General features: G+C 35.3%; 3 protein-coding genes across 4 annotated transcripts; 1 reads left to right on the top strand and 2 right to left on the bottom strand.

Moving 5' to 3' along the window:
* Nucleotides 1-294: 294 nt before the first annotated feature.
* Nucleotides 295-12,224, bottom strand: LOC146957412 (uncharacterized). Of its 2 annotated transcripts, XM_085736456.1 has the most exons (19): nucleotides 11,914-12,224; nucleotides 11,684-11,818; nucleotides 10,956-11,027; nucleotides 10,649-10,719; nucleotides 10,468-10,567; nucleotides 10,279-10,377; nucleotides 9,802-9,928; nucleotides 8,793-8,926; nucleotides 8,657-8,716; nucleotides 8,173-8,411; nucleotides 6,287-6,716; nucleotides 5,238-5,561; nucleotides 4,506-5,102; nucleotides 4,241-4,414; nucleotides 3,198-3,428; nucleotides 2,836-3,119; nucleotides 2,184-2,468; nucleotides 1,651-1,773; nucleotides 295-990 (listed from the first exon to the last, which is right to left on the bottom strand). In XM_085736456.1, the coding sequence occupies exons 1-19, from the start codon at nucleotides 12,061-12,063 to the stop codon at nucleotides 858-860; spliced, it is 3,768 nt and encodes a 1,255-aa protein (XP_085592582.1). In that variant the 5' UTR covers nucleotides 12,064-12,224; the 3' UTR covers nucleotides 295-857. The 2 variants fall into 2 exon arrangements, with proteins under 2 accessions (XP_085592582.1, XP_085592588.1); XM_085736462.1 differs by lacking the exons at nucleotides 10,649-10,719; nucleotides 10,956-11,027; nucleotides 11,684-11,818; nucleotides 11,914-12,224 and having other exon boundaries at nucleotides 9,802-9,894; nucleotides 10,468-10,530.
* A 2,627-nt stretch (nucleotides 12,225-14,851) lies between these two features.
* LOC146957411 (uncharacterized) lies at nucleotides 14,852-16,062 on the top strand. The gene has a single exon (XM_085736452.1). It carries the CDS (start codon nucleotides 14,914-14,916, stop codon nucleotides 15,739-15,741), a length of 828 nt encoding a protein of 275 aa, XP_085592578.1. The 5' UTR covers nucleotides 14,852-14,913; the 3' UTR covers nucleotides 15,742-16,062.
* A 58-nt stretch (nucleotides 16,063-16,120) lies between these two features.
* LOC146957410 (DEAD-box ATP-dependent RNA helicase 3, chloroplastic-like) lies at nucleotides 16,121-20,493 on the bottom strand. The gene is made up of 7 exons (XM_085736448.1): nucleotides 20,087-20,493; nucleotides 19,868-19,998; nucleotides 19,338-19,752; nucleotides 18,661-18,759; nucleotides 18,030-18,254; nucleotides 16,763-17,331; nucleotides 16,121-16,655 (listed from the first exon to the last, which is right to left on the bottom strand). The coding sequence occupies exons 1-7, from the start codon at nucleotides 20,438-20,440 to the stop codon at nucleotides 16,586-16,588; spliced, it is 1,863 nt and encodes a 620-aa protein (XP_085592574.1). The 5' UTR covers nucleotides 20,441-20,493; the 3' UTR covers nucleotides 16,121-16,585.
* Nucleotides 20,494-26,354: the final 5,861 nt, after the last annotated feature.

Below are 26,354 nucleotides of genomic sequence, written 5' to 3'. Positions count from 1 at the left end.
TCCGTTCGTCCCTTAAAGAGAATTCTAGCAAAAATCTTAGGTATTAAAAAAAATTGAGCAACAAATTTGTTTGAAATATATATATATATATATATATATATATATATATATATATATATATATATATATATATATATATCATGAGAGAGAGAGAGAGAGAGAGTATTTATATTTTTGAATAATAAATTAAATAAAAGCACCTTTGTAAGAAATCATTAATGTGCGTGTCGTCTACTTTCTCAGAAGTTCGATATCCATTTGTTCATCATCTCTAATCTAGAATCATTTATATCATTTTAGCAGGGGGAAATAGGGGAAAGGGTTTCATACTATTAAAATTGATCATAATTTCCTTTTGTACTATCCAAGTTCTTGGGTAGAATCATCACATGACATGAAATAGATCCATCGTTCTACAGATTGATGGATTGAAGCTAGTAATCAAAGACAGAACCATGTTATTACTCATATAATGGCCTACACCTAAAGATCCTATCATAAAATCTAAATGGAATAGGAGAACGATAAGGGATATTAAACGTCCCTTAATAGTGTTATGTTACCTAATGCCAAATGAATCCTGCGACCACTATGCTGGAAGCAAGCAAATGTTGCTCCTCCAACTGTTATGTACTGTATGTGCCGATGTCAGAGCGAGCTTCTCTAAACATACAGGGTAGAATGCAAGGTGACTGAAGTATATCATGGCTTTTGCCTATGAGTGAGCAGTCCGCTAACTATCAAGATGCTGCCGCATTTTACAATATTTAGCAAGCATGGGGAAGGAGGGGATGTATGTTACAAATTGCAACAGCAACTGTCAACTATACATTGACATAACTATCAACATTGCTACATTACTTATCAATTCTAAGATTGTTACATAGATGACCAAGTTCGGGCCTTGCATCCATCCATGTAGCAAATTCCATATTGGATGGGGAGGTGCAGTAAAGGTAAGACCTGAATGTGATGAGAAAGAAATATCGCCTGCAAACAAGGTGATACATAAATGGATGCAATTACAACAAACATTAACATGAAATAAATATAAAAGCTACCATTCACTGTAGATATAACTATCTACATAGGGTTGAAAGTGTTAAGAGATTAACATCTTAAAAAATCTATCATTGGATTGGATGGAAACTATATCAAGCTTATCATGGTCAAAAATTTCAGATTATGCTAACAAGTATCATAAGGCACCAAATAAGGAATCAACAATAAAACGTTTTATTGAAACCAAAAGATTAAAGGTTGTACTTCTCAATAAAAAAATCATTTTTATTAGCTAGACCCTTCCTATTTAATCATGCACATGATGTTCAAAGAAATTCATGAATTCAACATTGTTTAAATGTGGTAAAATTAGCATATATTATAATTCTTCAAGAAGCTATTATATTAGCCATTTCATTATATATTCTTGTGGAATTTTTCTAGAATTCTGTTCAAAAAAAAATTAATAGTTGTGCAAATTCAAACAGCACTATCGATGACAGACTTAAAAAAACACTACCTTTGATTAATCCCCACCCTATTTATAAATAGCTAACACCCATTCTCCACATAACAATTAAGGACTGAATAAGAAAAGGAAAAATGCAACTGGAAAATGAGAGTGATTCAGTTGAATGCGAAAAATACCTCAAAGCCTTGACACCCATGTCCATAAGATACGCGCGTTCCTCATCATCACCATCAGTAAACTTCTCAAATTCTTTACAATAATAAAGAATATCATCTCGTAAATGCCCTGCGCCTGCACATCTGTTGAAGAAAGAAACATCAGTACCTCCAATAAAAATAAAATTATGCTATGTTCCCTCAGTAAACTGATGCACGATTTACTAATTTCATAACCACCAAAAAAATAATTACAAAAGGTAAAAAAAAAAAAAAATGTAGGTCGCTGACATCCACTTTGATAATGATCATGTTTCTTAAAGTTAGATGTTATTTAGTTAGCAAAGCTTTAAGATAGAACTTTGTTTGATAACCTGTCAATAACAATGGCAACAACTGCATTGTTTTGGGCATGAAGAATACCATTAATTCCAACAATATGTATTTCTACATCTGAAAGAATATAATACTGCATAACTTTGATTATAAACATGTTTATTTAAGTTAATATCACATAGTTAGAAAAGTTTTATGATCAAAATTTGGTTTATAACCTGTCAATAACAATGTCAACATCTGCTTTGCTTTGGGGACCATGTATGAGGACTCTTGTAAGGCTCAATATATCACGATAGTCACCCATCTTGAGTGCTGCTTCATCAGAAGCTCGAGCGGGAAAGTTCTCTTCGGTCGCTGCATATTGCTGAGGAGTAAGCAACGGCTGTTGAACTGTGGATGCAAAGTTTGCTTCTGCACCGAGTCTAATACAGATAATGGCCATTGCATATGCAACTCCACCAAAACCAGTGTGTGATACAAAAAGATAACTCTCTGCAGAGCTACAAACAGCAAGAGTTTAGAAGTATATTATTATATTTAAAGAATTGTTTCGAAAGATTAAATAATGAATATACTGTTTATAAACAGAACGTAAACAGATGCCCATGGAATGTGTCAAGAACAATGTCACTATTGCATCTAATGCCACTAACCCACCAGATAGAAAAATTAATTTATGTTTATGGATAATCCACACCATTACAGGAATGGCAACGAGTTCACCTTGGAGAGAAAGATTTGCAACCATACATTGATTAATGTATCTATTGATACACAGTAAGCATAGAAATAAAAACAAATATACCAGTGAACTTTACGATGCACGTGTTGATAGATAGCTTCCTTGTAAGAAATAGGAATACTTACTCATCTTTACAGCACTGTATTGCATCAACATCAGAGGCCAAAGCATCTCTCTCCCTCGTTAACGGTATCCTCCGATAGACAATATCGTATCCCTCATCCTTTAGAGCAGAATAAACTTCTACAGTTGTTTTCACATCGTCTGCCAAAATGTTTTCCCAGTATCCGACAACATTAGACTGGTTTGTTGAAGGGTTATATTCTTCACGGTGAAACAGCATCAGCCCACCAGACTGTCTAATCTCAGCTATTATATCTTCTTTCAACCGTGCTTCCATGTGTTCCACCTGCATTGCAGTTACCATGACTCATATAACAATGCATTTTGTGACATGTTCGGATAGATACAGTACAAGATGACTTACCACAGGACCGGTGATTCCCACATGCTTGAGCGTATCATAGGGTTTGTTTAACTCCCTCAGGACAAAGGGAGTACCCTTGATATAGACAACTGCTTCCTCCCTCAGATCAGTCAAAATTACTTTTTGAGCAGCCGAGGCTTTTGCCTTAGGATTAGCACCCAGATATTTTAGCATCTCCTTGGCCCCAGAGATGGTTGGGGTTGCCATGGAATACACAGAGTATTCATCAACCTTGGAAAAAAACATTCATGGTATAAATTCCCAAAATCATCATACCAGAATATATATATTTCACTAATTATATTCTTCACGTATTGCGAATAAGTAAATATAAAGCACGCACATCCAAGCACACACATAAAGAACAAATCATAGAAAAATTGGAATCACAATTTTATATTATGTTTTTCTGAAAAGCCCTTCCACATCAAAACCTCAACGCTACCTGTTGTTAGCATATCCTTATTAGCCATAGTACAATATTGAAAAACTAAAATAAAAATGTATGGAAATTTCCAATCGTAAGGGTGTGTATAAGAGAGAAATTATAGGGAATCACAGACCAGGTGGGCAAGAGAATCAGCATGACTGAGGTTTATGCATAATAGAAAGAAAGTGAATGTACATATAAACAATATAACAGTACTACAACTTTATGATTGAAAGAGGAAATAAATAGTTATGAGAAACAAATTTATGAATATGAATTTACATTTACAATGATAAAAATAAATCTATAGTTGCTTCAATCCAGTTTTGACCAATTCTTTGCTGTTCCCAATCCACTACCATAAAAGACTGATAAACAGGCTAGATTCAACTCGTTAATAAGGCAAAATTCAGAGTTTTAAAAAATGAAACCAACTTTTGGACAGATATCCCTTATATATTGCACATGCTAAACCAAATTTTTCGCTACAGCACAGTAAAGTTACCACAAATGGATGATTAAGTAGGTCTCCATTGGATGTGTAGTAGCCTTACCCTTGGATCAAAATTTTAACTATAGTTATTTAATGCAGCAGTTACATGTGCAAGTGTACCTTGAAAACGTGTGGTGCGCCATGTATTTGTATGTGGCTGGAAGTTCTCTGACCAGGAAAGAAATACATTTTTAGTATGGAACCTTTTCCAAGAACTGAACCACTCCGGGACTTAACGAATGCCTCCATCACTGCATCTCCATGTTGAGACTCTTGTGGTGCTCTCAACTTTTCCTAAAATTGAAGTTGGCAATTGGTGTAAGCTTAATATTATTTCGAACCTTGGGGAGGGGGAAAAATAACTTTAAGTAGAAAAAAGATTTACAGGGACAGTGAAAAATCTCCCCGGTCTCAATCTTATGCTCCATTTCATAGCTTGCACCTCTGGTCTCTGATGCAACCAATTCTTAAATGACACTTTGGATTCTCCTTCTCCACAAAACCCATCAAATGCTTCACTTCCAAGATATGCTGCAAAAGCAATAAGACGGAAATACCGTTCCAAGTACTCAGCACCACGATTTAATGCTACCCTTCTTACCCTTGGCTCAACATGTTGTTGATTGAATACTTTTCTATATTCTAGAACGGCTTGGCGAATGTTTTGAAGTGCAGAACATCTATCAATAATACCATCTAAGGCTTCCCGGCACTCCACCCCATTATCAAAAAATGCGGTTATCTTCCATAACAAGAGGATGTCATTTATACCAAAAACATGCTTTTGTTTCTCATCCGTCTTTATTTGCAAATTATTGGGGGCAGTGACATAGCCCCCAACTTCATCTCCACTTAAGAAACCGCCGTCCACTTCTTCCTGGGTTACATTATCGTCCAGTATTTTAATAGGCCTCCCAGAATCAATTCGAAGTTTCACAAGGCAAGCTATGACAGTGCCTGTGGTTGTTCTGCCCCTACCCATCTGAAATATGAACGAGGCGTTAGCAGTATGAGATGAAAAGGAAAATAAGAGATGGGAGAAGAGAAAATCCAATACACAAATATAGAAATATATCCATAAAGAATATAACGGAAGAGATGAGGATTAAGAAACTACCTGACAATTAAAAACAAAAGCAGTGTTCTTTGTAGCAGAAGCAATATTAAAAGCCATTATGTCAAAATCAGAACTTTTAGGAGCTTTTCCATCAGTGATAGGCACACGTGCATACTTTATGGGAAATCCATCAGCCTCTAGACTTTTAAAAACTTCAAGTGGGGTTTGAATTACATCAGAGGTTACTTGCTCCCAAGCATCATATATCTGCCCATCGTCTGTTTCATGAATAACCATTATGGCATTGTCATACTGCTCAGCTTCTCTTAGGATATCTTCTTTTAACCGGGCTTCCATTTTCTCCACCCTTTCACGGCCAATTCCCTACAAGCCAAATTCACACAATTGTCATAAAAATTCCGAGCTGACATAAAATTCAGAAAGGCGTCAAATGGGTACAAAAATTAAGTGAAAACCATACATCCAAAACCATGGATTATAGGTTTTGAAGTTTTATCTAACAAAATATTATCAGAGTGAAATGATCCTGTACTCTCTACAAGGCAAAGAGGCTTAGAAGATAGTATTGTAATGACATAATCACGTCTTTGGTGGAAACACCATCTTAGAATCTGATGTGCGTAACTCCTACTTACAAAATCGGCTTGTAAGCTGAGTACTACCCACCACTTATAAACACATATTCAGACCATATCGCACTCAATGTGAGACTCTTAACTCACCAAAAGCTAAACAACAGCACAGTAAAGACTAAACACACGATCTCCATACTAATTCCATTCGTTTCAAGACCAACAATATCCATTAAAATACGCTACTTATCTATATACACTATTTCCCAATTAAACTATTACCTTCTTTTAGAGGATGGTGCCTCCTATTCTAACAGTACAACTAGAACAGCTGTGACACCCTACTGACATACTACAAGAAACCCTGTGAAGGCTGATTGGTGATATATGAAGTATGAACCAGTGGATTGCAAACCAGATGAAACAAACTGTTCTCAATTCAATACCTACTTAGCAATACCCCTTTCTTAACTTAAAAATTTATTCAAGAGATACGAAAGACTCAGTAATTTTTACCGTGTATTCCCGCATGTTTTTGTACGGTCTTTCAACTTCACGGAGAACAAATGGTTTCCCATTGATGTAAATAACAGGTTCTTCTCTCATGTTATGCCAAAGTACCGGGCGTCCACCTTTGGAGCTACCAATCCTACGAAGGACGGATCGAATACCATCAATGGTTGGATTTGCGACTCCATAAACTGGAAAGCCAGGAACTTCTCTGAAATTAGGTGCCCCCTCCACTCTTTCAGGCAATCTTGGATTTTGACATCCCGGGCAATGATCACTTTTTAGAACAGTTTGACTGCCAAGTACCTCACCATTTCTCAAGGCAGCAACCACGCCCATCTCAGAAGGGCGGCCATCAGTAGATTCAGCTATCTTCTTTAGAGATGGTTTCAAACTGGAATATCCAAGTGCACCCATAGGGTCTCTCCTCAGCAACCTGCAGTGTAAATAAGCGGCAAAGGAAATAAATTATGCATGTATATTTTTAACGATCATAAGATCAACAATTCAACCAAATCAGATTGCAATAAAAAATCCAATTGGTGAATAGTTATAGAGTTATATGAAGGGAAAAATTATTTATTTAAGTAAATGGGTTCAGTCGAATACTAGCTTATCAGCATAAGAACATAATGCAAACACTATATATCTGGGAATTTTCAGTGAATGTTGACCAAGAAAATCTCTAAACCATAAGCAAAAATCCATCGGGCCTCTTTCCAGATAATTGATATCAAGCCACAACGTGAACAGCAAAAGGTAGCCCAGCTTTTTCTTGATCAAAAAAATGTAATGGAATCATAGCATAAAGTCCCAATTTATAAAAATTGACAAAATTGTATGAGGTTCTGTATCATAACATTGTGCGTCAATGTAGTCCTTTATCTTTTTCGTGTCAAGTTTGTTCTTAAGCTTAAAAATGTTAACACTGGGTAAAAATGTTAACTTCTGTTACAGATTTGCGTACCAGACCATTAATGATCTACAACAAAGAATGTCTCATCACTAAACATCAATATTAGACACGAGTTAACAACAAGAAAACCACTATCTTAGATACAAAACTGAAAGAAATAAAAAATGTTGATTTGTCGGATTAGGGAATGTAACTGTTATTTTGAATTCGAAGTAATTTAGATGGATTGAGGATGTAATTTACTATTTTGAATGGTCAAGTAAGACTTTTGATAACAGACACTGATGAAAAATGAGATTTTACCCAGCGTTGTTGACATTTTTAAATATAAAAGACTAACTTGACACGAAAAAATGACTAACTTGACACGAGAAAAAAGAAGATAAAAGACTACGCTGATATGATAAATTAAGTTAAAGAACTCCTGGTGCAATATTTCCCATAAAATTTCTAGCCCGAGGCCTTCTTTGGAGCCAACTTAGCATTGGAATCCTTAAAAGGTAACTTTGAGCCAAGTCAATAAGCTTTTCAACTCACCAAACACCACACATTATCATGAATCAACATATCTTCACACACAAGTTAATGGTGGTCTGAGAACCACACTAGCACAAACATAATCCTTGGTGGTATGACTCAGTTGATTAATAAAACTTTTGAGCCTAAGAAATATTGACATCAAGGATTTCTTTAACGACACTGGCGATAGGAAAGTACGAGGAAAACTGTGACCTCCTACTGAACAAAACATCATGCCTCCAGGTAGAGGCAACGTCAGTTACATTAATGCAGTTCACCTTTTTAATGCTAGGTTACATCACAGGAAACTATTCACTAGTCATCGTCAGTTTGGCCCAATAGATAAGATCCACAGGCCTAATGAAAGGAAATTTTTATTAAAAAAATAATAATTTCAAAAAACAAAACAAAAAACATAGACTGTACTCCAATTATTGGAAGGGAAAAAAGAAGCAACCTGCGAATAATGCTGTAGAGCTCTGGCCTAGCTCTCATCCAGTCAGCAAAACTGGTATGACTAGCAGCAGATGTAGCTTGGAGTGCAGCCATTTCTGAATGTATGTATACAGTAAAACATATCAAAAAGTAGTATCTCTCCAAGTACTCCACAAAAAAAGAAAGTGATGCCTCCCTTTTCATCTCATCTGGTTGCCGCAGAATACTATTACGATAAGTGGCAATTGCTTCACGTAAGTTCTGGAACAAAAACAAACAAGGATTAAATGGTGCATCTTCAGTTAGTATATAAAAATCAAACTTCCACATACAAGGAAAAGAAATTTGCAACATCTAAAAGGAAGTCTAAACAACCAAGGAGTTTTCTTCTTTTTTTGTTCTTGCAAGGTATCCCAACACCCTTAAGGTGTGAGACTAATCCTCACTCAGGGTACCAAAGCTGTCCCTCTTTAAAAGTGCTTCCTTGAAGGGATTGAAACATATACCTGCATTGATGCACACTTGTCTATGACTTTGTCAACTTGTCTTTTCCCGTCAACACCACCCTGGAAAAAAGTGAACTGGTTAGGACAAATAAAACATGTTTTGTACCATCTAAAAGAAATATCAAAGTATTAATACCTCTAACACACGAATCAAGCTTCTTATGACTGTATATTCTCCCCTTCGAATTGCCTCCTCAGAGTTAGGCATATGGTCTGGGACATTAGTCAGACATTGAGAAACTGTACCAACTGAGTTGCTTCTTGGAATCCCTATTTTTTTTTTTTTTACAGATCATTAAGTCAGCAATATATTGAAGGAAACAAAAAGAAAAAACTGAAACATGGGGTGACAAAGACCAAACCCATGTCGAAGGACAACAGAGAAATAAATATATTGAACTGGTAACTAGTCTAAACTGAATGATGGAGTAAAAATAAATATATTGAAATTATTAAAAAAGTTCAGTATCATCAGCATAAGCTCAAGGATCATACTAATTAAACGGTGGTTATTCAGTAAATACCCTAGTAATCCCACTTTTTTGGAACTTATGTATTGCGTATGCATGGGTAACCAAATAGTCCTAATTATTATTCCAATGGGTGTGTTGGGTTTTTTCTCACTTTCATAATAGGTAAGTGCTCTCTGGTTATATGTTAGACTTGTTCATTTGCTAGACACAGACCCTGTAACCTAGAGGTAATATGAAAAAGAATTACACCCTTTAGAGAAGACCTAAAAGGCTGTATTTCCATAATTGTACATTTCTAAAAGAAGCTAGAGAAATAATCATCTGACCTTTCTACTAAAAGACTAAAAAAATCACAACCTGACATACCAAATACACAAAGGACAGACAAACTGGCTAATGTCTCCTTCACAATTAAAATTTAAATTGCTACACTGCCTACACAAACTGAAAATGCTATTGACATTTATTTTTACCAAATACTGAAATGCTAGGTCATATCTATCGCATTGGTGTAGTAAAGTGCATCTTAATTATTTTGATTTTTTGAATCATTAAAAAGGGACTGATAAACTTAACATCAAATGCTGAAGAACGACAATGACATGTATAATATAGAATGAACAAATGAAGTAAAGGAAGTCTATATAGAAAAAATTCAAATTAAATACGCACCAGAAGCTCCAATTCGATTCAGATAAATCAAAGTCGAAATGACCATTCCGGTTGTAGTTCGTCCACGCCCCATTTGACAATTAAAAATTATCTCTGTATTTACATCAGCTTGTGAAATTTTATGAACCTATAATGAACATGAAGGGTATCTAAGATGTAAAGTCAATAGTTTCAGGAAACTTAATGAGTTTTCTATGAATGATAACTTCTGTGATGTACCAAATAAAATCTAAAATACATTTTAATATTTATGCAATATTCATCAGAAGATCACTGACAAGAAAATAAAGAGTGACAATGGCATAATGAATCATTCGACCACTTGATAGAACCCAGAGAATATATATTAAGATAGTAACACTAAAAAAGGTAAAGAATAACAAATAGAATGAAATCAGGATCAAGCACATTTATCTAGCAAAGATATCTCATTCAATAGCTTTTAATAAAAGAAATATTTAAAACTAACAAACTTACCAAAATATCAAAATCCTGTTCCTTGGGGGATTTTTCATCGGTTACTGGAACACGTTCATAGTCAACAAGATATCCTTCCACTTGCAATTCCTGGTACACCTACAGCCAAGAAAACAACTTTGCTGCATTTTGTTCAGAAAACTGGCTGAATAGCCTCACACACCCACTACAGACAAGTTTCACCCATACCTCTAGTGGTGTCTTCACAGAATTACATGACACTGATTCCCATTGGTCCACCATCTGACCATCTGGCAGCTCATCAGTCACAAGAATCTTATTTCCATATCTGCTATGCCATATTGAAATTAAGATTGTTTTTCATGCAATACAGATTAGGGATAAATACTGAAGGGAACCACAAATATACCTTGCAGCTTCATTCAGAATATCTTCTTTCAAACGAGCTTCCATTTGTTCAACTCTTTCCCTATTAATTCCCTGATTATTAAGTACAAAATGCAAAATAATTAAAACTCAAACAAATTTCAGTTGAAATATTAACAAGCTCAATTCAACCCAAATGCATTAATCCGACAGTATCAAGGATTCAAGGGTCATATTAGGTTGACCGTTGACAGCCACCCTGGAACCAAAACTTACCTCCTCAAAATCACAGGGCTTAAACAGGAAAGAATGTACCAAATTAAAGCGACAAGAAATCAACAATAACATACCGTATACTCAAGGTTAGAGAATGGTCTCTCCACATCACGCAAAACAAAGGGGCGCCCATTAATGTACACGACCTGATTTCGAGAGAGTGAAAATTTAGACGAGATGCTGTGAGGAATTTTACTGGAGCGTCAATCATCATATTCAGAGCTACAATGAAAACACACATGCATTTTTGGAAGAGCGTTTTACCAAAGTGATTTTGAATGAGCTCGATTTTGTAGAATTGATTTGGTTGAAATTAAGTTTGCATTCAAGTTATTAAGTTTGTAGTATAATAATTAATACGGAAGTTATAACAAGTTTTTCAACCTAATGCAAAAGCACGTTATCACTTTGAATCAAACCAAAGTTCGGAGTCAAAGTCAATTTTTATTTGCAAGCAACAGAGCATGTCAATACAACAAATTCTGCGTTTATCATGAGTTAAAATCAATTTTGATATTCTCTCGTGGCAAATCCAACGACATGATTTCAATAAGACACTTGGCCACAAATACATTACTAATTACACAGAAAATTTCAATTCGTTTACAAATCATACATATTTAATTGCTAACTACAGTGAGAATTTGAATTCATTTACATAACATATAGCATTTAAAACCTAAGAATTAAAGCTGAAAACAACAAAATTACATGAAAATGAATATGATACCAAAAAAATAAAAATAAAAATGTCATGACAGTTAAGCACATAGAATTTAAAATTCAAATTGAATTAATTTACCGGTTCTTCACGAAGATTAATCCAAAGAACATGAACTTTCTTCTCGCCTTCAATTTCAGCACCAATGTGCTTAAGAACATTTCTGATTCCATCAATTGTAGGAATCGCAACACCGTGAACATGCAACTTCTCAGCCTAACAATCAACAAACGCGAAAATCATTAAAACAAAAGCAATTAACAAAAAAAAAAAAAAGCAAAAGTGATAAAATCTGTGTGATGAAGATGAACCTGACGATAATTGGGAGCTCCTTCAATATTGGGACGCAATCGTTTGTTCTGGCAACCAGGGAAATGGTCGCTCTTAAGAATTGTTTTCTTTCCGAGAACGGATCCTCCTCGTAGCTTCATTACTTCTTCTGGTTCTTTCGGAATCGACATCTTCGATTCCGTTTCCGATTCCGATTATGATTCCGATGAGTTTCACGGTTGAAGAACTCGAAACAGTTTGTTAATGTTGTTCAGTTCTGTTATCTTCTTACAAGTTTGCTTATTCGTTCTTCTTCTTCTTTTACACTTCTTCGAACGATTCTGTTCAGATTACCTTCCAACTTTTTTGTCCTCTTATGAAATGTGGTTTTTATTTTTTACTATTTTTTATTGATTCCTATTCGTTGTCGAAAATTTCCATTCTTATTGGACCCTTCGGAATAATATAATTTACATTATTTTTTGAAGTCTTTTCTTATTATTAATTTTACTATTGGACCTTTCAAACACAAAGCTAAATTACGATAATATACTCCGCATAATTCTATATTCCTTCTATTATTATTCCCATTTCTGATCCAGAGCACAATGCCAAATTTGAATACCCTTCGTTTTTTTTTTTTTTTAAGTAAAAGCCATTTTTGAATGCGATTTGGATAATGAATTTTTGTTGGGTGGAAAATGTCGAATGGATAATGAATGTTTAGATTTTTTTTTTGAAGGAAATGTTTAGATTTTTACTTCCTACTTTTTTCCATATTTTTAAAATCCAATGTAAAATATTACTCCCTCCGTTCCTTTTTAAGTGTCTTTTTAGAAAATTAACACCAAAATAGCGATTCGTATTTTTGCACATTTTCTTCCTATTATACCCTCATTTTAATCCACCAATAAATTCCTATTTCACACACTTTATCTTTCCAATAAATTTAATATCTTATGTTTCTTCCGTAACAAACAATTATTATCTTGAAGATAACAAGAAACAAACTTTGTTTAAAAAACAAACTTTAATTTTTCAAATAGATAACATTAATTAGTTTTACTGAAAAAGATAAAAGTAATTGACAAAAGGTATAATTGACAAATCATACCCTTAGAATACAAAAAAGACAGTTAAATAGGAACGAAAAATTCACTCTAAAGAAACACTTAAAAAGGAATTGAGGGAGTAGTATCTATCAACACCGTTGATTTTTTTTTTCAAAAATAAATTAACAGTATAGTATGGTTGATTGCGATTGACAAATTATTATCCAACTTCATATTTAAAGATATATAATCTCCATCAGGATAGCTACGTTAACCAAACAAAATATATTTCAGGTTTTTTTTATGTAATCTCCATCAAAGAAAATGAATCCCGATAAAAATATATGAGTTTTTAAGATGAAAGTATAATTCACCAAATAAAAAATGAACAATTCACTTCAAATTAGTAAATTAGAGTAAGATAATTTAAGTAATTTCCCTCAAAATAACAAACTTTAAATAGAGTTTTGTATTTTATTGTGATTGTGATTGTGATCTTATCTAATTCAAGTTATTAGTCTTTTCAGTTGCGTGAAGATGATATTGGACTCGCAATAAAAAAACATGCTTTTAAAAAAGAACATTTGAGTATGCTTTCAAGTCGTTTGGTTGGCATGTCTTTAGGCTATTTGAAAAGAATGCAACTCGAGAATTTTTAACAACACAATGTTGATTCATGAGCAACATTTTTATGATAGAGTAGTGTTATTTGAACATCAATTTATATGACAACTAAATGGACAACCACATTTTTACAAAGAAAAGTGTGTATTGGCACAAAAACCAAAGTAATAGAAAGAGAGTAAAATTATAATATGAGTATGAGAGAGAAAGTTGTCACAAAAGTTGTTAAAAAATGGTTGTACAAATATTATTTCTTTTTATGATATTAAGCTCCATTCATAGTGGTTGTTGAAGGCGAATAAACCGAATTTTTCTTTTGATTTTCATTTTGGTGATCTTCGTCGTCTCTTTGTATGGGGTATTCCTCTTTGTAGTTGAAGCTCTTCTTTCTTTTTTTCTTTTTTTACATAAACCAGGTATCATCCACACGTAATTGCGGACGCTAATCCCCTGAGTCTTTTGAGACACAAATGGGCGACAAACTTTTCCTAAGAGTTTTAATGTTGATGCATGGCCAAAGTTGAATTTAAACCCAAACTCTTGGTTAAGTTTGACGAGACTTGCGTCATCTCATTTAAGCGTTATTGGATTCTTTTTATTTCTTTTATGTTTGGTGGTTTGACTCTTTGTTTTGTTCCTCTTTAAACACATCTTATGCTTAATTTAAACGATCTATTAATATATATTGCATTTGCATTTGACTTCTTCGTAAGAAAACTCACGCTAAAAAACTTATAACATATCATGTGATACCGTGTAGTCATCTCAATGTAGTGACAAAAAAGAAAGTAGTCCTCCCAATGTTAAAAAAAGTAGTCAGAAACACATAGTTGGGAAAAACGTATGATGTAATGCAACTTACAATGTTTGTTTTTGAAATAAAAAAATGATTTTAAATAATTGTATTTTATCGAAGGTGTAAAATAAATTTTAGTTAAAAGTTAGTTAAATGTAAAATATTTATGTCTGAATACAAACCTATCAAAGTGAATTGGCCAATAGAGCGTAAAAAATCAAATTTTACATCAAAAGCTACAAAATATTTCTTATCTTAGAACAAATTCTAGATACACGATAAAATCAATCATATACATGTTTAATCCATTTTAGCTTCTTTAAAAAAAAAAGATCAATTTGGACTCCTTCAAAAATGAACAAATTATTTGTAAACATAAATCAAGTCAAATTTTAGATAGGACCAATTTTTTAGAGCCGAGTTTAGTCAAATTTAACTCTAGTCATTTTTTGTAAAAAATAAAAATAAGAAATAACTCTAGTCATTTCCAACCCTATAAAATATAATTTGTTCATGCGTTCTTGCTAGTTGCTACTACTCTGCATTGCTTGACAAAGAGAACAGCATCAATGGCTTTGTATGCAGCAAGACGCATAATTACATCACCAATATCTCGCGCTTTATTTTCCAACTTTAAATCCAACATTTTCACTTCACCCATTCCACGCCATTTCACATCCACCAACAAAACCATCGACACCAAAATCAACTTCTCTCTCTCCGACTCCGATTCCGATGACGAAAACACCCCCACAACAACAAAACCCACCGAAACCAACAAAAACCTACCACCCCCTTATGACCCATTCAGCAAAAAGCCAGCAATAGAAGAACCCGAAGACCCAAAAGACTTGCAACAAATCTTCCACAAAATGCGAACTGGTGACGGGCTATTCAACCACGCAGTCAAGATGTTCGACGCTTTGTCTCAACAAGGTTTAACCCACGAAGCACTGGAGCTTTTCAGTCAGATCAAAGATAAAAACCAAATGCCCGACGTAGTGGCCAACACCGCCATCATCGAAGCGTATGCCAATGCTGGTCAACCAAAGGAAGCTCTTAAAGCTTACATGCGTATGCTTGCTTCTGGGGTTTGGCCGAATGCTTATACCTACACTGTTCTTATCAAGGGACTTGCTTTTGATTCTAAGTTTTTGAAGGATGCGAAGAAGTATTTGTTGGAGATGATGGAGAAAGGGATGAGACCTAATGCTGAGACTTATACTGCAGTGTTTGAGGGATTGGTCAAGGAGGAGAAGATCGATGAGGCCAAGAAGTTGCTCGAGGAAATGAAGGGTAAGGGATTTGTTCCTGCTGAGAAAGCTGTTAAGGAGGTTCTTAGCAACAAAAGAGGGCCTGTTTTTAGAACTGTCATAAACATTCTCTTTGGCAAATAATACCAAGTGATTCTCTGTAGTGTGACTGGTTTCATGAAATATGCGTATCTTGTTTATGTTCTTGTTTCATGAAAAGTTGTATCATTCTCATTGAGTGATCTTTCAACTTTTGCATTTTTTTTTTTTTTTTTTTGCTTTAGCTTTTGAAATGTGTGAGAAACTGCAATTTGTAGCTTTGGTTCAAATACACAATAGGAACTCTCACTGTGATACCTACAACTATGAACAAGTGCCGTGAAAATAAGGTAATAGAGAGATGTATAGTTTGTTAGATTTAGAGACTTTCGTTCTTTCGGGAACTCAGTGTGCATGAAGAAAGAATAAATATATTTGCATACTTTGAAACAAACACATGGTCCATGTGCATAGTGAGCAGGTATTACGACCAAAAGTCACAATTTAGAGTTCATTTTCGTACCACGGGAAAGCTTGTTTGAAAGAAAATTATACAGGACATACAATTCCTACAAAAGCTAATATTTCTGTGGAGTGAATGGAAACATGTTCTTTCTACAAAAGCTATTCCTGTCTTTTTCTGAAAGACAGCTGAGCAGGCAAATCAGCAACATACAATTAATGTTCTCTTGCCGAGTAACATTGCCCCAACAAACACTAAATCAATTTTACATCACGGAGAGAGAAAGAGAAAAAAGTCTGATATCAAATGCGGGAACCTCTATGGAGATTACTAAATAGGAAAGATGTTGTATAGTAGCTTTGATGTGTAGTTCTTTCGGGAAGCACCTTTCAATTTCTTGAACCACTTAGGCCATCACTGGATGCAGCTGAATTCTTGAACAAGGTGACGCCAAAATTGAATGTGTTCCAACTAAGAGAAGTACCGTTAATTGGGACAATCTGACGCCCGATGCCCTGGTTGTCCACAACTAAAACAGGCCCCTCCATAACTACCTCTGCAATGAACATTCAGATGCCATGAGTTATACGCACACCCAAATATAAAGCAAACGAATCTTACAAGATATCAAACAAGAGTAAAACATAGCTTATTTCTTGTTACCTCCTGTTTGGTGATGAAGATCTGTTTGATGATGAATACCCGCTTGATCGTCTACCTCCAATTAACCAGTCATCACCACTGGTTTTAAAACCTCTCTCCCTAGAACCTGATGACGACGAAGATCTGTTTGATGATGAATACCCACTTGATCGTCCACCTCCAGTTCCAGTTAGCCAGTCATCCCCACCGGTTTTAAAACCTCTCTGATCCCTAGAGCCTGAAGACGAAGATCTGTTTGATGAGGAATACCCACTTGATCGTCCACCTCCAGTTCGCCAGTCATCCCCACCGGTTCTAAAACCACTTTGATCCCTAGATCCTCTATAATTACTTCTATCTCTATCAAGTGTAGGAACAACTTGCCTGGTAGATGATTCGGGTAAATCTTGCATAGGTGGTGGACTAATAAATTCAAACGTGCAGCCTACTTCGCGCTCAAAGGATATAACAGTTCTTTTCTGGGAAGTGGTGTACATTACAACAGCTGTACCTTCTTTTCCTGCACGTCCAGTACGGCCAGAGCGATGTACAAAAGTCTCAGGACCATCGGGAAGTTCATAATGTATAATCTGAAATAAAATAAAAAATAAAATAAAAACATTGGAATGGCAACAAGGTTTTCAATATATTGAGAACAGAAAGCAATTAATTATTATACCAAAGCATAAAAACATCTTTTTAAAAAAAGAAATAATAAATAGAAACCTTTAAACTCATCCGATGGTAAACAAAATTGAAATTGCTACAAAAGAATTAACCAATGCATTGTTTAAACAAACACATTTTATAGCATAAAATTATAATTGCCAAATCAGATTAAATAACGTACAGTGACAGAGATTGAGTAATAAGGTCAGATGTAGTAGAAACATTGAATATCCTTACATCAAACAGGCGATCCAAAATTTACATATAACAGGCAAACCAAATTAAAAATTGAGAAATCCTTATCCAGAATAAACATGCTTTGTTAATCTAACCTAGAGAAGATAATATATCACGACCCAAATTTGTAGACACCAAATTTTAAAACCAAAATCTTAAACTTAAATGCCTAAATACCAAATAACAGTAATCAAACTTAAAAGCCTAAATACCAAATAACAGTAATCAACATGAAGGGTTTTATCAAAGCCTCAGTTGGCATTGCATATTAAAATGCATAATAAAAATTTAAAAGCTGATAAAATTTGAGATGATTTTTATAGAACCGAGACTGAAGATAAGATGTTTGGACATGGACCAAAAAACATCACTTTGAACTTACCAAATCAACATTGGGAATATCTAGTCCACGAGAAGCAACGTCGGTAGCAACAAGGACTGTGAATCTTCCTTGCCGAAAACCATTCAATGTTTTCTCTCTCTGATACTGAGAGATATCACCATGTAGTGGTTTAGAAGCTATGCTATTTGTTAGTGACAATGATATTTCATCCGCATCCCTTTTTGTCCGTGTAAAAACAATGGTCTTCCCACCATTTGCATAGGCCTAAAAGACATGATAATATACAGCAAAATTATTGAACTGCCTTTCTTGTATTCAAGAGTAACTTGAAGGCATTTGGAAACATGCAACTAATAGATATGAAACTTGCAACAACAGAAAATAAGTCTTAAAGAATAGACAGCCTTAAGTTTGTGTCAGGGTATTCAACATGAACTACATCTCTACATCAGAATGATTATACAAACTTGATCAATATGCATGAATGCCAAACCATGGAGTTCGTTTAAACAGTTGGTAACCTGCTTCTGAACAAGAAGTTTTTATTGTATTATCATTTTAAACAGTGAGCAGGCTTTACTCACCATAACTACTAAACAAAACCTCAGAGAAGCAAAATGTAGATATACCAAACAACAAGCTAAGACTGTGAAAATAACAACAAACTTACACTTATAAGACCATAAAGAATTCTCCGCTTTGATGTTGAAGTGGCTGATACAGCATAAAGTTTGATCCCTTCAGCAAGCTTTTCTTCTCTGTCACCGACCTTGTTAAAAAGAAAAGTGAAAGCACATCAACACCGTTTTGTGGCGATTAAAACAAATCATAATTACAATGACGTAAAGATCGGTAATCATAAATCCAGCAGTTTGACATAAAAAATTATAATAAAATGCAACATAGATTCAGTTATAGTCCAAATCTATGAATGGTTTCCCTTCATTTCTCTCCAATTGATTATACATGCATATCATGTGATGGCATGATGATGCTTCCAAAAAGATGAAAATGTGATTATGCACCGCTGCTGTAAACTAGATTATTCATGAAATGGGGTCACAAAGACCATAAAATGATTAGGTATTTTACCCACACAAACATTGCTTAGTAATAAGTCAATAGAAAAGTCATAGATTATGGTATGACATGCATTCGACACAAAAAATCTTAAGCAAATTCCTGCCATTTAGGTGAGTTTTACGTCAACAAGACTCAAATAATTGGGGGGGTAGGCTACACCTCTTTGACTCTATAGTCAACACACATTGGGAAATCAAATTGTAAAAATCAAATAAATGAGACATGTAATTTGGCAGAGAAGTTAAAAAGTAACAACAATTTTACCAAATCAATAGTCAATGGATTGTTTAAATGTTTTCTTGACAACTTCTTGACCCAACCCGGCATGGTTGCAGAGAAAAGCATAATCTGGCGCTGAGATGGGATGGTTTCTAAAATTTCTTCGACATTCTCCTCAAACCCAACAGCAAGCATCTGGTCAGCTTCATCAAGTACCAAATACTGAATTTCACTAAGTTTAAGGGTTCTCCCATTTATGAGGTCAATTAGTCTCCCAGGTGTTCCAACCACAACATCAACACCACGTGAAAGTGCATTTCTCTGAATATCATAAGAAACACCACCATAAACACAAACTGTGTTTAAATAAGGTGCAGATTCTTTTATCTCCTTCTCTACTTGCTTTGCTAACTCCCTAGTTGGTGCAAGGACCAGTACTTTAGGAAGCCGACCAGACCGCCTGAGATAAAAGAACACCGAAATGCATCATTATAAAAATTAATTAACGCTTTATAATTAAATTAAATTAAATTAACAAACAGGCTTTATGATAGACGAAAAAACATATCACCTACCTCATATTGCTTTGGTCATTCTCAGTGAGACCCTTGATAATTGGAATTCCAAATGCTAATGTCTTCCCAGTGCCGGTCTTTGCACGGGCAATGATATCTCTACCTTCTAATGCAGGCAGCAACACAGCTCTCTAATCAACAAGATAAGGTTTAGTTTAATGAAACTAAATTTTACAAGATAAGGTTTAATTAAATAAAGTAAATGTTGAAGTTGGATACCTGAATGGGGAAAAGACTAGTAATTCCACGTCTCTGAAGAGAGTCAACAAGCTGAGAAGGAAAACCAAGCTTGGAAATATCAAGTTCGTTTTTGCTGACGGCAACGGGAACATGACTAAGTTGGTCATTAGTGTCATCGAAAGCAAAACCCTTGAAGGCTTCTTGAGGGGTGAGGATAGGAGCGTTGGGGGTGGCAATAGCAGAAATAACGAAAGAAACTGTGGGGGTTTTGTGGTTAGGACGGAGTCGGAGAAGGGTGTTTAGACGGGAAGTGGTGTTGTAGAGTGAAAATGAAGTTGGTGTATTGAGAAGTTGGGTTTTGTTTATGGAAGAAGTTCCGATGGAAGAAGCCATTTCGGGTTTGGTTTCGAGAGGAGAAGGAGCGGCAAGGAAGGATAAGGCCGCACACTCTCTAATGAAGCAAATGATGTTCTTTTAAACATCCACGTTGTGAGAGCTTGTGTGGTTGTTAGTCACTGCTATGTTTTAGTGAGGTAGAATAATTTCAATTACTGCCGATATTTTTGATAGATTTTTTAATTTAAAATGTTTATTATGACTGTGGTTTATAGTCACTGTAAAATATCTTATATTCTGTCCAAAAAAAAAGTATAAATATCTATATCTTTTTTTTTTAGTTCCTGAGATTAAAGGACATCCATATTTTCATAAAATTAAAATAAAAATAAAAAGAAGGGCATACATATATTTAGTCGATGTAATCTTTTTGTTAGGGAAGATGACTTATCTCATTTCATCAATAATAATGTTGACAATACAATGAAGAGGAGAGTAGAAAAAGCTCGGGATAAACTAAACTACAGATTCTCTACAATCGACAGTTGGGCCGATAAAGGGGAACCACATGGAGCAAGTTTGGACAAGGTTCTCACAACTATCACGAAAGCACATATCAACTCTAAAACGGCCTTCATTAGTGAAAAGAGCACAATCAACACAACAAAGTAGGCGTGTCTATGGTAGCTCGTGATTCAACTTGGGTTGAAGAGAGAGCTTTGTTGCACTACTTATAGTCCCTAAAAACCTTTTAAGACAAGGTTACAAGTTATAGAGATCGAAATTGATTTTTGCTCCCGAAGTAAAGCGTTTCGGTTATGCCATATACTCCAAAGGGTAGCAACAAAATTGAATTTAGAATCGTCATTTAGACTTGTCATAAGAGGGGAGGGGGAACGCAACAGAAAACTGGTGGTCAAAAGCAAAAATGGGTAATCAATTGCCACAAGTGAAGCTTATTCCAACACTTAATGGTGAGCAGACGACCAAAAAAACATGTGCATCTAATCTTGCACTCCAGTGTTGCACATACAATCGGTTTGACAAGAGACACCACATGGATGATGATTAAGTCTGGAAGATAAGCAAGATTGAAGCAAACGACAACAAAAATGATTGATCTTTGGAGGGAGATTCAATGACCAGACTTGACCCCTATCACCACAAATTCGAGGGATTGCATCATGAACTTAAAGATTAAAGCAAAGTCGGTACGTTGTTTTACGGTACAAACATCAGTTGGAGAATTTTTTTTCAACACAGTATAATCAACTTCAACTCGAGAATGAAGAGTGACTTTGTAGATATATGTTGTACCCTGAGGATTCATAATTGATGAGATGAAATCATGATTCCAAGAATTAAGCGTCGGATCAAAGAGATGGGAGATCGTTAAATGTGAGAGATGAATATGAGATGGTGTTGAAGGCCTCATATTTTTTCTAGTTGGAATCGACAAATCACACCACACATAAGAGCCTCCTATACTAAGATGTTTATGTTAGTTCATGTTCTCGTCAAAGTTTAAATGCTCAAATAGAATATGTGAAAGTCATGATTCATTATTGTAAGAAGATTAGATATATTTTAAAACATCATTTTGAAAATCCAACAAAAACATCTTATTTTTTTTACATTGGGGCTTGATGATGAGATCATTTCTCCCATGTTTGATAAAGAAACTTAAACCTTTCATATGAATATCATAGCCTATTGGTAAAAGTTGTCCGAGACTTAAAATATTTTTCTTGATATTTGAAATGTAATACACATTGGAAATTTGATATGTAATACAAATTTGAAATAAATTGATATCTTCCATCTTTCAAGCAAATCAGTATTGAAATATTCAAATTACAACCAAATGAGACATTGTTACTTGCCCATTCATCAAGATCTACGAACATGTTCTCCTTTAAGTACATATGATTGTTTGCACAAGTGTCAAGGTACCATGAATTTTGGTGGGATTTTAATCATCGCTTCCATGTGCTAGAAGTACTATTTCAAATTTTTCATCATTTTTTTCCACATAAGTTGGTCTTCTCTTTTACGCTATTACTGAAAAAATCTAAATTATGAAGTGTAGTGACCTAACTTCGTTTAAGTGTAGCATTGAATTTAAGATTTACCATACCTATAGTTCATGAATATCCTTTTTCAAATCCTCTTGTTAGAATTTCTCACTTCTCATAACTACTGCTAGCTAAATTTGAACTTAGTATGTTGGAACAAAATGTGTTTAACAATGAACCTCAAAGAGTTTTGATGATAACAAGGTATTAAAAAATTGTAAATTGGACTAGCTAATAATTGTTCAAGTGTACAGGACCATAGTTAAAGTTACATCATTAATAGGTTCTGAATGAGCAAATAAAGAGCAAATGGAAATGAAGCTTAGACGATTCTGAAGGCAATACGCTCCTGAAAGTGGAAAGCGCTCCTGAAGTCAAGCTGCTCCTGAAGAGAGAGTAAAACGCGCTCCTGAAGAAATAGTGCTCCTGAAGACAAGAGGTCCAGAAGCCACATTATCAGAAGCTGCATCATCAGAAGCTGCCTCATCAGAAGTCATTTCACCAGAAGCTGAAGATCAACTGGATTGAAGAATCTACACTGCAAAAGCTGTCTATTGGACTCGAAAACACAGCAGAAAATTAGTGGAACTTTGCAACGGTCATTTCAAAGGTGTTTGAAGGCATGTGCTTGCAATTTGGACGAAAGCGTTGACATTGTACTATTGTACGAACTGTACAACCACCTTCTCCACTACTCTGTTTTGTGTCCACGCTACAAGACAAGAAAACAGCTTCAGAATACGGCTTCGCCTGCATAGATGTTCCTTTGGATAAGGAATGGATTTCAAATTTGTTCTTCATAGGACAACAACCAAATCAGGCAAAATATCATTGGTGAAAGATCAAGCTTCAACAACGACTCTTTGGTGTGCTGGCAATTTCACAACGTCTCTTTCACACCTCTATATAAAGGAGTGAAGACTTAGAGTTTTGGCAATGCAAGAACGCTGAACGAAAGACTCACAACATTTTTACAAGTGCCAAACCTCTGCTGAAATTGTTCTGCATTCACTTAGAATTTCTGTGTCTCAAAGTCATATCTTAGAAATTCTTAAGTCCTTTGAGTCTGTATCTGATTTATATTGTGAGCACCTCTGATTGTATATCAAGTGTTCAACCTTAAACAATTTTCTATGTAATTTTGTTTAGTTAGGAAGTCTCTTGCAGTTGTGCTTGAGCAGGAAGTCTCTTGATTGTGTTCTTGAGCAAAGGAAGTCTCTAGCTTGTGTGCTTGAGCAAAGGAAATCTCTTGCTTGTGTGCTTGAGCAATTGTAATCAGATATTACTCTTAGTGAAATCTCCTTGGAAGTGCAAGGGGGACTGGACTACTTCCGGATTGTGGAAGGAACCAATATAATTGCTTTGTGTCGTTCTTCTTCTCTCTCTCTGTTTTATTCCGCTGCATTTAGATTCTGACCATCACTTCAGAAGCTGTCTCACTTAGCTTCTGATCAGTGTGTTCAGTTTTTAGGAGAAACGAAGAATTTTTAAAAACACAATTCAACCCCCCTTCTTGTGTTTTTCTCACCTTCAATTGGTATCTAGAGCCTTGGTCTGTTGTGTAACACTTAACCGTGCAACAGTCAAAGATCTGAGAAAAACATGTCTACTCCTCCTCCCACTGGTTCTAGTGATACCATCTATAAAAATGTCTCACATGATTATAGTGATAGTAAGAAATCCAGTGTTGGGAAGATTCCAAAATTCAATGGAGATGCTGAAGAATTCTCTTGGTGGAAGACCAACTTTTATAGTTACATCATGAGCCTAGATGAAGAATTATGGGATATTCTGGAAGATGGTGTTGGTGATTTAGTCCTTGATGAAGAAGGAGCTGCTGTGGATAGAAAGAAACATACTCCAGAACTGAGGAAACTCTACAAGAAGCATCATATTATCAGAGGAGCCCTTGTCACTGCCATACCCAAAGCAGAATACATGAAGATGAGTGACAAATCCACTGCGAAAGCTATGTTTGCTTCTCTCTATTCAAATTATGAAGGGAGCAAGAAGGTCAAAGAAGCAAAGGCTCTCTTGCTTGCACATCAGTATGAGTTATTCAAGATGAAGGATGATGAAACTATTGAGGAGATGTACTCAAGGTTTCAAACCTTAGTTTCTGGGCTACAGATTCTAAAGAAGAGCTATGTTGCTTCTGATCATGTAAGCAAGATACTCAGAAGCTTACCTGCCAGATGGAGACCAAAGGTGACTGCCATTGAGGAAGCTAAAGATTTAAACACTTTAAGTGTCGAAGATCTTGTTAGTTCTCTCAAAGTTCATGAGTTAAGTCTTAATGAACATGAGTCTACTAAGAAGAGTAAATCAATAGCTCTTTCATCCAAAGGCAAGTCATCAAAAGCTCTCAAAGTGGTTGAATCTGAAGAGGAAGAACAGTCAAGTTCAGATTCTGAACCAGATGCTGCTGAAATGGCCATGCTCTCATACAGACTTCAATATCTGGCCAAGAAGAACAGAAAGTTTCTCTCCAGAAGGGGTAACTCCAGAAGCTCAAGGAAAGAAGATCAGAAGGGATGCTTCAACTGTAAGAAGTCGGGACACTTCATTGCTGAATGCCCTGATCTTCAAAGAGAAAAGTCAAAGGACAAGTCAAAGAGGTCTACATTCAAACCAAGCAAATTCAAGAAGCAGATTAAGCAGAGTTTAATGGCAACCTGGGATGATTTGGGTAGTGAATCTGGATCTGATAAAGAGGAAGCTGATGAAGATGCAAAGGTAGCTGTTGGGTTAGTAGCAACAGCAACTTCAGAAGCTGGATCAGATTCAGACTCAGAAGATGAAAACGAGGTATATTCCAAAATTCCCAGAGATGAACTTGTTGAGTCACTTAAAGAACTTCTTACACATTTTGAAGTAAGAACCAATGAGTTGAAGGATTTAAAAGAAAAATATGCTGATTTGGTACAACAGCAAAAATCAACTCTATTGGATCTGAAAGCTTCTGAACAAGGACTTAGGGGCTTTGACTTCATGTGTAAAACATATGAAGATCAGCTCAGGTTCTTATGTCAGAAGCTACAAGAAAAGTGTAATGAAAAACCTTTAAGTAACCATGAAATTGCTCTTGAAGAATTTATTATATCTGGCATTGACAGAAGCAGAGTAGCTTCTATGATTTATAGCATTTACAAGAACAATGGCAGAGGAATTGGTTTTTCAGAAGTGAAACTTGAGAAAACCAATCTAAAATCTTGTTGTGAATGCATCAAGGAAGGTCTGAAAACCTTCTTTGTACCAGAAGGGGCTGAGTTGGAAACTGTTGTTCAATCAGAACCTGAAGCTTCTAGTTCTAAGGCTAAGATTACTTCAAAGCCAAAGAACTCTAAGTCAAAGGCTATGATCAAATCTGATTCCAAGACTTCAAAGGTTAGGATCCTGAAAAGATCATAACCTATTCCTCAGAGTCTGGTGAAACCAAAATCTGGGGTTCTGAAGTCTAAGTTTCAGAAGAAGACAGCTACTGCTTCTGAAGTACCAAAACCTAAGGTGATGGTTAATCAGAAGCAACCCAACTCACAGCACAAGGTACAAGAAGTGAAGAGTAAAGCCTTAAGTACTAACCTTCCAGGACCCATAGGACAATGGGTACCTAAATCTAAAAATGTCAATGATGCAGGTATGTCTAAGAGCAGTGCCAAAGCAAAGATCATGGTACCTAGACAGCGGTTGCTCAAGACACATGACAGGAGACAAGTCCATGTTCCTCAGCCTAACAATGAAAGAGGGAGGAAATGTGAAGTTTGGAGGAAACCAGACAGGCAAGATCATAGGTACAGGAACTATTGGTAATTCCTCTACCTCAATTAATAATGTATGGTTGGTAGATGGTCTTGAACATAACCTTTTGAGCATTAGTCAATTTTGTGATAATGGTT

The sequence above is a fragment of the Medicago sativa genome, chromosome 1 (assembly GCF_051527215.1).
Source record: "Medicago sativa cultivar Bolivia chromosome 1, Bolivia_mono, whole genome shotgun sequence".
Lineage (NCBI taxonomy): Eukaryota > Viridiplantae > Streptophyta > Magnoliopsida > Fabales > Fabaceae > Medicago > Medicago sativa.
Note: the sequence above shows the minus strand (reverse complement) of the source record. Positions and strands in the feature narration are given on the sequence as shown.